This window comes from Thamnophis sirtalis, unplaced genomic scaffold (assembly GCF_051295495.1).
Source record: "Thamnophis sirtalis isolate CommonGarterSnake01/CBP01778 unplaced genomic scaffold, rThaSir2_p1.2 scaffold_1, whole genome shotgun sequence".
NCBI lineage: Eukaryota > Metazoa > Chordata > Lepidosauria > Squamata > Natricidae > Thamnophis > Thamnophis sirtalis.
The window spans coordinates 9,573,242-9,583,217 of NW_028261381.1; the positions used below are offsets into that span (position 1 = coordinate 9,573,242).

General features: G+C 39.6%; 1 protein-coding gene across 1 annotated transcript; it reads left to right on the plus strand.

The window, feature by feature from the left end:
* Window positions 1-3,652: 3,652 nt before the first annotated feature.
* On the plus strand, window positions 3,653-7,814 carry CUNH2orf66 (chromosome unknown C2orf66 homolog). The gene is made up of 2 exons (XM_087709616.1): window positions 3,653-5,575; window positions 6,652-7,814. Exons 1-2 carry the CDS (start codon window positions 5,433-5,435, stop codon window positions 7,310-7,312), a joined length of 804 nt encoding a protein of 267 aa, XP_087565742.1. The 5' UTR covers window positions 3,653-5,432; the 3' UTR covers window positions 7,313-7,814.
* The last annotated feature ends 2,162 nt before the right edge of the window (window positions 7,815-9,976 follow it).

Consider the following 9,976-nt stretch of genomic DNA (forward strand, 5'->3'; position numbering starts at 1 on the left):
AAATAAAAGGAAAAAAAATTAAATCATGTTTACCGTGTTCTTCAGCAATATAAAGCTAGCTTCAATTTTCACATGAAGTCTTTTAAGCAATGGGTAGAACTAGCTCTAAAAGCATTTTATTGCTAAATTATTTGTTCACTTTTGTTCAGCAGTAACATGTTCAGTGGTGGTATTCAGCCGGTTCGGGTGAACCAGTAGTAAAAATTCTGGCTGGCCACGCCACGCCGTGCCCCTACTTATGGCCTTGCACGCCTTGGCTGGTGCCTTCGAGACACAATGCGGCCTAGATGCAGCTATTCTTTGGCTCCCTTGCCTCGACCATGTAGCCACTCGGCCCAGTCACATGGCCACCTAGCCACACCCACTCAGTCACATGACCACCTAGCCACACCCACCTAGCCACACCCACAGAACCTGTAGTAAAAAAAAATTGAATCCCACCACTGAATATGTTGTATTACAAACATTGATATAGGAAAGAATAGTAAGGGTTTTTAGCTTGAAATTACTTGGATTGTTAACTGACCAACGATTAGAAAAAAAAACAGCTAATAGCAATAGCAATAGCAGTTAGACTTATATACCGCTTCATAGGGCTTTCAGCCCTCTCTAAGCGGTTTACAGAGTCAGCATATTGCCCCCAACAACAATCCGGGTCCTCATTTTACCCACCTCAGAAGGATGGAAGGCTGAGTCAACCTTGAGCTGGTGAGATTTGAACCGTCGAACTGCAGATAGCAGTCAGCTGAAGTAGCCTGCAGTACTGTACTCTACCCACTGCGACACCTCGGCTAACAAGAGTGAAGGAGCAAAGATGAGCAGCCATTCCATATTGTTGTTCAGAAAGCTCCATGGCTATATCCATGAAATCAAACTCAATTTTTTTCTTTGGGGAGTGGGGAGAGCTAAGCTTAATAATATTAATTTACTGTGTGCTATTTTCCAAAAAATGAGGGGTGATGGAAGGAATATTTTTTGAACTGGAGAGTTTTAATTTCATATTTTTCTATGAGCTGTCTATGGGAGGAGAGTACTTAATTTTGTTGACTGATGTGAACGGTAAAAATGAAATGATATATATTCTCCCATTTTGTAGAAAATTACTTCTGTTAAAATTAATTTGGCATATCATCATTTTGCTACAAGCACCTCTTCTGTATGACTAGAAAATCATATGGTAGATTAGCACTCTCCAATGACGCATGTCCTTGTTTTAATTAAACATAATTATCCTGTTTGGTATTTATGTCTCTACAATTATTACTCATGAAAAGAGAGATGCTCCTTTAAAGATTTTGAGGCCAAAATCACACTGCTTTTATATTGTTCAGTAGGTGTGACAGCAATTAAATAGTTTTAAATGTGCCTAACTTATCACAATGGGAATATGCCCAACAGAGGTGGGTTTCTGCCGGTTTACCCCGGATCAGGAGAACAGTAGTGGAGGTGGTGGGAGCCTCTGCCCAGATGCTTCTGTGCATGCGCAGAAGCTTTTGTGCATGTGTGCGCACGCACGAGAAAACCGGTAGTAAAATAAATTGAAACCCACCACTGTTATTTTAAGGGAATAATAATGGCAACGTTGAACTATTTCCACATAGTTATATGTTCTGTCCCCCCCTTCACGGCTCGTTAACAAACGCAGGCAGGCAACTTAAAAGGAAGTCTTTATTAGTTTTCAGCTCAAACTGGCTTCGAGCCCAAAAACAACATAAATACAAGTCTCCGACAAGAATGCAAAACAAAAGACTCTTACAAGCACTGCAGTTCTTCCACAGTCTCCACGGATCAGGTTTACATGAAACACCAAAGCACTTATCCAAGTGTAACAAGCATAAATCACGATTAATAATCAAGCAATGTTGTACCAAACAAGGAACACACGAAGGAACGACGTTGAATCCAGCGACTGGGGCGTGGCAGCATCCGTCCTTTTATCTCCAAACTTCCTCCCACAAGCCCCAGCTGCATACTGAATCTTGTATCCCCAAAAAACTCACAGCAGAACTGCTGAGTCACAACAGTTATATATCCATCAAACTATTCCATTATGGGATAAGCAGTGTTATACAACATATACTGAAAGCGAAAAAAATTAAAAGCAGGAAATAAGGAAACTAAATCAAGTTTACATCAATACTTTTCACCAATACCTTTCCTGATAAGAAATATAGTATGATAGAATGGATTAATCAGAATCCCTCTGTTTTCATAGGCCTCGTCCTACACCAAAGCACGCCAAGACAAAGATACTTCAAGGACTTTATTAACACACAGACAGGCCCTTGCCAGCAATCCAGCACAAACAAGACGTGGCAGCAATCCAGCACAGACTAACCTTGGCAGCAATCCAGCCTGCCAAGCTAGCCCCAAAGGTTCTCCCACTTTAATGCATATGTTAACTCCTGCAAAAGGGCGTGTGCACAATCATTCCTTTTATAGTCTTGAGAGGAGCCTAATTACCACCAACTGAGTGCAATTATCTCCTGTAACTGCGCAACTGTTCCTTACGCCTATTAGCTCTTCGGTGTTGGGCATCCAGGAACAACTCCCTTGACTCCTCCCCACTGCTCCAATGCATGACTTCAGGATCACACTCCCTTGTCTCCTCCCCACTGGTCCAAGGCTCAGGCGCCTCCTGGTGGCCAACCAGCCTCTCTGCACCCTGCTCGGAGTCGGAACCCTGTCCAGGGTCCTCCACATCCTCCAGAGCCGACTCAAAGGGCCCCTCATTGAATCATGCTGTCTTTAAGTGAATCTGACTTCCGAGGTGTATTTTGATTTGCTGGAAGTCCCATGGGGAAGTTGCAAATGGCAATCATGTGACTCTGCAATTTTCATAAATACAAGCTGGTTGCAGCGGTGGGTTTCAAAAAAATTTCGAACCTACTCTGTGGCCTCCTTTGTGGGAGTGGCTTGCCACCCATGTGACCGGATATGAAGATGCTGACGACACTTGTCAGAACCACCTTAAATTACCTCACACACAGCACTGGCATGCATAAGAATAGGATGTAAACTTGTTTTTTTTAAAGGCATCTTTGGTTTGCGTTAAAACAACTTCAACACACGCAATGTTCTGATTGCACCACAAACGCAGTAGTCATCCTTACCTTTCACAGAGGCACTGAGGTTTATAAATATGAGCATGATAGTGTAGAATAATCATATCCAAGGACCAGTGGTGGGTTTCAAAAAATTTTAGAACCTCTTCTGTAGGTGTGGCCTGCTTTCCGGGTCCACTGGTGGAACCTCTTCTAACCGGTTCGGTAGATTTGACGAACCGATTCTACCGAATAGGTGCGAACTGGTAAGAACCCACCTCTGGCTGGTTGCGAACTGCCTGAATTTTGATCATGTGACAACTGCAATGTTTGTAAGTGTGATTGTACTTTTTCAGTACTGTCATAACTTTGAATAGTTGTTAAATAGTTGTAAATCAAGGACTATCTGCATATACTCAGGTTTGACAGAGGTCTGTAAATATATATGTTTATAATTCTCAATCCCTTATGGAAAACTTGAATATTTTATCTATGATTTTTTTTTTTTTGTATTTGCATCTTATGTTGCTATTTTAAAGTTATACTACCTGGATTGCTAATTTTAATCCCTTTCCTCTTTTGTTGTACATGTGTAAGATGAGCAAGCATTTTAGCATTTTTCATTTACCGTTGTCTTTTAGCCAAAATTCTTGGTATCTACCTTTCCTACATATCTTAATATGGTCAATTTAAATTTGGTTATTTGAACACTGATTCCCTTGGGCTGGTTAATGACAGCACTAAAGCTCTTTCTTTCAAATTTTCAGATGAAAAATGGGTAATGACTGGGAAGGTACACAAAAAAACATCTAGCCAAATCATTATGGTCACTACACTGATTGTGAACGAAGTCTGGGATTTGAAGTTCAAAACTTTGTCAGAAGAATCAGCTGGAAAAAAGCCGTATTTGACGTTAAAAAACAAAATGTCTTACCCCTATTCTTTTATGTAAGAGATTTTTATTCAATGATATAATGGATGAGGCAGTAGCGTTTCCTCATTTTGAGCTCAATCACTATTTCAGGGCACTTTGGATAATGAGTCAGTAAGTATAGGAAGTGTATACAAATCTGTTACTACCTTTTGAAACCCCACTTGCGACTTCCTGGGCGGAGCTTACTGATGGTGGCAGCTTAAAATAGCTGCCCCCGAATTCCTGGTCACGTATCTGTTTAGATGATCATCTATCTGACGTCTAACAGGTTTCTTATCCTTCAGGCAAGAAGGGAATAGCAATAGCAATAGCAGTTAGACTTATATACCACTTCATAGGGCTTTCAGCCCTCTCTAAGTGGTTTACAGAGTCAGCATATTGCCCCCAACAACAATCCGGGTCCTCATTTTACCCACCTCGGAAGGATGGAAGGCTGAGTCAACCCTGAGCCGGTGAGATTTGAACAGCCGAACTGCAGAACTGCAGTCAGCTGAAGCAGCCTGCAGTGCTGCATTTAACCACTGCGCCACCTCGGCTCTTGAAGAAGAAGATATAGTTTTGCTGGCAAATGCCCTTCGATTTTTGCAGCTTTTGTGTCTGCAGAGAGAGGGGGACCAGCCCAAGGCAGAACGGCGTCCGTGCTGGGAACTTCAAACTGCCTTGCGCAGTACAAAGTAAGATCTCTCCCACTCAGTTCACAGTTTTGATTTATTTGATTTTAATGCGAGCTGAATCCGTTTACGAGGACATTAATTGTTTACCAAGATCCTAGCTTCTTTTTTTTTACAAGATCTTCTTCTGAAAATCTATTTACTTAGAGGCTTTTAAAATGGCGCCGAGCTGGCTAGATTCTCCTGTAACAATGATTATTTTCTTAATCTCCTTGTTAAACGCTACAGAATTTTAAAACTTCAAAGGAGTGATTTATCACCCTGCCTCACAATCGGCCAGCAGAAACTTTTTAATTAGTTTCATTTTTACAAGACTTCCTTTCTCTCATTAATCTTGCTTATCTGAAACCCCACTTGCAAGTCACTATCAATTAATGACCGTTATTTTTTCTAAATCTATAAGCAGGAAATATGACTTACCTTGAAACTTTGTAAACTGCTGAACAGAGAAGGGAAAGCCAATACTTACTGGTAAGCTTTATTTCTAAGAGACTATTTTTAAACAATAGATTTGTACATGATTCATTCTACTCAGTTTATGGATAGCATGGGTAATTTAAGAACAAAAGCCTGAACAAGCAAATTAAGAGTTGAACTCTGCTCTAATATTCATTTGCTTACAAATGAATATTGCAGGACAAAGTTTCTTTTAATTATTGCTTGAGACAAATTATATAAATTCATGAACCAGCTTACATAATTGCTTCAAATGTGTCCTGAACATTCATGCATAGAATCTTTTGAGCTGTTGTTACTTGCCCGCAGTCTTCCAATCTTTCTGGCATGTGGAAGCTGTTGATCTTGGTTGAGTGTACCATCCTCATGGCAACAGAATTGCCTCAGGGTCCTCTATTAAAGCCAGAGGAAGTATGGAAATCTTTGGATAATCCCAGGAACAGAGATCTAGTAAATAAAACTTTGGAACAATCTGTTATATCAGTTTTTCTCAATATGGTATGTTCCAGATGGATTGGGATTACAACCACCAAATTCTCATTCTTAAAGGTGCAATGGTTTTGGGTGTTTGAGAACTCCAGGACATCTGGAATAAGGTTGGTTGATAAAGATTGGTCTTAACTTGTGTTTGCTTGTGTGCATTTATCTATAGGTATACTATAAGTAATTTTCAAATCATCTATGCTAGTAAGAATCACAATTCAGATGTTAAATATGACATTTATTTTACCATATTTTTCTTTAATTAATGTCTAACAGTTGCCTGATGAAAAGTGGCAAATGACCTGAAATAACCTTAGAACATATTAAGTAACAAGCAGTTAATTAATGGCTATTCTAAGTAAGATGCAATTTTAATTGCGATTCTTTTATTCAGTTACTCTATCACCTCCACTAGACCGATTAGATCCCACAGATTAGGCCTCCTCCGAATTCCATCCGCCGGCCAGTGCCGACTGGCGACTACCCGAAGGAGAGCCTTCTTTGTGGCTGCTCCGACCCTCTGGAACGAACTCCCCGTGGAGATTCGAACCCTCACCACCCTCCAGGCCTTCCGCAAAGCCGTTAAAACCTGGCTGTTCCGACAGGCCTGGGGCTAAAGAGCTGTTGCCCCCGTCTCGAATGGTATGACTGTTGTGTGTTTTTAAATTATGTATTGTTATGTCTCGTCTTTTATTTTTTGTCTGTACCCCCCCTTCCCTGATTTGAATTGTGAGCCGCCCTGAGTCCCCTTCGGGGGGAAAGGGCAGCATATAAATATAATCAAATCAAATCAAATCAAATATTAATTTATGATAAAACCCAATGTGTGGATGGAAATAAAATTTATTTGTCTTCTGTAGATACACTCTCAATCTGTGTCTGACTATCCAGTATTTGGAAATAATACATGTGCACATTTAGAAACAAAACAAGTGTTTCTTGTACATACTGCATTGTGTGAAAGTTCTGAGTCAACAAAAACAAAAAAATGGTGCTTGAATGTTACCATTTCATTCTTCTAAAATCATAAATGTCATATAGTTTTTCGGAACTTTTATGGAACTTACTTTTCTGAGAGAGAGTTTGCACTTGGAAAGTTCCCTAATACCTTCCCAGTGAACAATGACAAATCAAATCCAGTTTCTTTTTACACGGAACAGGTTGCTTCTGCATTTACAGCCTTTGCCCAGGTTCTCCTGGTGCATCAATTGCGGCCCTACTTGGATCGGGAGGCACTCCAGACTGTCACTCATGCCCTAGTCACCTCAAGGCTGGATTACTGCAACGCGCTCTACATGGGGCTACCCTTGGAAAGCGTTCGGAGACTGCAACTAGTCCAGAATGCAGCCGCGCGAGCGATACTGGGTGTACCTAGATACACCCATGTTACACCTATCCTCCGTGAGCTGCACTGGCTACCTATTGGTCTCTGGACGCAATTCAAGGTGTTGGTTATTACCTTTAAAGCCCTGCATGGCTTAGGGCCAGTGTACCTGCGAGACCGCCTACTGCCACATTCCTCCCAACGGCTGGTAAGATCCCACAGGGTGGGCCTCCTTCAGATGCCGTCAACCAGACAATGTCGGCTGGCAGCTCCCCGGAGGAGAGCCTTCTCTGTGGCTGCTCCGACCCTTTGGAATGAGCTATCCCCAGAAATCCGGACCTCACCCACTCTCATGGCCTTCAGAAAAGCTGTCAAGACCTGGCTTTTCCGGCAGGCCTAGTGCTGTTGACTTCATTGTTGAGGTCCAGCCCCGACTGAAATGAATGTATCTGTGTTGTTTTTTAACTTGTCTATTTTATTTTTATTTTATTTTATTTCCCCTCTCTGTAAGCCACCTGGAGTCCTCCGGGATTGGGCGGCATATAAATAAAATTAAACTTCAAACTTCAAACTACAGATAATAAAGAAAAGAAAAACCCCTTTGGAAACTATCTCAGAAGCTGAAAAAGATGGATCAAGATACATTGTTTTCCTTATAAATCACGCCCACATTACGTGTTCAATCTGGATCAGTTCCTGTTCAGAATTTGGTTCATATCCAGAGCTATGATACATTATTCCATGAATGAAATTCATTTAGAACCCCTCTCCCAGGCTTCGTCTCACATAAAACACAAGTCATTTTATGAGTATCTGTCTTTACATAAATGGGTTTTGCATGAGTAACAAATTGTTTTAATATTATACTGTTGAACTCATATTATTCTGGAACTGAAGATTCACTAAATATTTGCTTAAAACCTGACAGTTTTCCTTTTACGTTCAACAATGTAGTGGAGAATATTGATTACAGAATGAGGGATTGCGTGACAAAAAAAGGATCTAATAATATCAGGAGCACCTCAAAATTAATGTTCTGCAATGCACCTGTAGTCAAATACAATAATGTCCTAGTAACCATGACTGTTGTTGGTGTACTTATGTTGCATGTTTTCCAAGACACTAGGAAAGTTTCAGGAATGTATGAAGGACCATACAGGACTTAGGTTCCACGGTTCCACCACAAAACCGCGGAGTACAAAATCGCGCTCGACGAAAGCGCGCATTTGACGTCATCACAGCGCGACGAAAACATCGCGCTGTGATCGAAAAATGTAAAAATAAAGCGAAAACCTTACCCTAACCCCTCCAAACCTAACCCTAACCCTAACCCTTAACCTAACCCTAAATCTAACCCTAAACCTAACCGTTAACGTAACGCTAAACCTAACGCTAACCCTTAACCTAACGCTAAACGTAACCCTAACGCTCTAAACCTAACCCTAACCCTTAACCTAACCCTAAACCTAACCCTTACCTTTATGTGAATCGGCTTGCTTTAATTTTAATTTTATTTCAATTTTTAATTTTTTTCATCGCGCTGTGATGACGTCACATGCGCGCTTTCATCGAGTGCGATTTTGTCCTCCACGGTTTTGACGGGTCACGAGGTTCCACAATCTATATTGATGTATTCATCTCCATCTTTTCCTCCATTTTAGCTTCATTAATGGGATGGGTAGAATATCTCTAATTGGAAGTAAGTTCATTTCGAACCAGCCTGAGCTATCCCGGGCCTGGGATGGAATTTTCTATGAAATTCATAGCCCACCAATGTGGTCTAAACCTACATTGCTAATTATATTGTAGCATTGTCACTCCAGAGTGAAAGGAGCAGAAGGACAATCAATAAAATAAAACTGAGAGTATGTCTAGTGTGAGCATGAAATAGTTTTTAAGTTTCAAATATTAGAACTTCTCTTATATTAATTAAAACAGAAGTTCCAGAAGTTCAAAGTAAAGAGAAGGAAAAGGAAGATAAATTAGCAGTCATGGTTTATGACACCCGTTTTTAATCTTTCTAAAACTCTTGTTTATTATACTCTTCCTTTCTTCCCTATTTTTATAGGTGGCTGCTTAAGCATGCGCAATTATTCAGAAGCAGCTAGAAAAAAGTGTTTATAAATCATTCTCCAACAATTTTCTTTCATGTCAGATGCTGGGTGCATACAGATAGATATCTGAAACCTGCTCTGTGTTCACAATCTTGCATTTGCTTAAAGAAAAACAGAAAGAAATTCAAATTATACCCAGGTATACCTATTGAGACTCTCAGGAAAACAGTTTTTATAACAATGTATAAAATTGCTAAATGAATTGATTTTAGTTTTTTTTTAACCATATACATTTGCGCACAATTATTTGGTTCCCTTACAATTCCGATTCCTTTCAAAATTAAGTATGCCATGAAATATCAACATCAAATATCTGTAACCAAATTTTGTAGTTGGTCATGCTTCAAAATGATATAACGATGGAATATTAAAAACAGCGTGATTTGGTTCAGCGGTCACAAACATACAAAAACTTTGAATTCCATGTCAATTTTTCAGTACAAAATGGGCATGTCTATGTGTAGATATGTTTTATCACTTCAAGGGTAGATTGTATTTTTTAGAAACGTCAATTCAAAATAAACAAAACAAAACATTTTTATTACTAGTTTTATTACTAGTAGTTTGATTATTATTGTACATTTATGATTCAGGCTTTTGTAGTTGGTCATGCTTCAAAATGATATAACGATGGAATATTAAAAACAGCGTGATTTGGTTCAGCGGTCACAAACATACAAAAACTTTGAATTCCATGTCAATTTTTCAATACAAAATGGGTATTTTTGTGTGTAGATATGTTTTACCACTTCAAGGGTAGATTATATTTCTTAGAAATGTCAATTCAAAATAAACAAAACAAAACATTTTTACTACTAGTTTTATTACTAGTAGTTTTATTATTATTGTACATTTATGATTCAGGCTGGCAAAGATCAAGGCACTAAAACTGAAAAATGAATTTGTTAAGGAATAGTGGGAAGTATTCCTCATAATGGCCATGCTCTGGC

What these genes read in the sequence shown, in the direction of transcription:
- CUNH2orf66 (XM_087709616.1), top strand. Translation starts at nt 5,433, where the DNA reads ATGTGGAAGCTGTTGATCTTGGTTGAGTGTACCATCCTCATGGCAACA. An exon ending in GTAAATAAAACTTTGGAACA is followed by an intron (nt 5,576 to 6,651) that starts ATCTGTTATATC and finishes CTTTTATGGAAC; the next exon opens with TTACTTTTCTGAGAGAGAGT.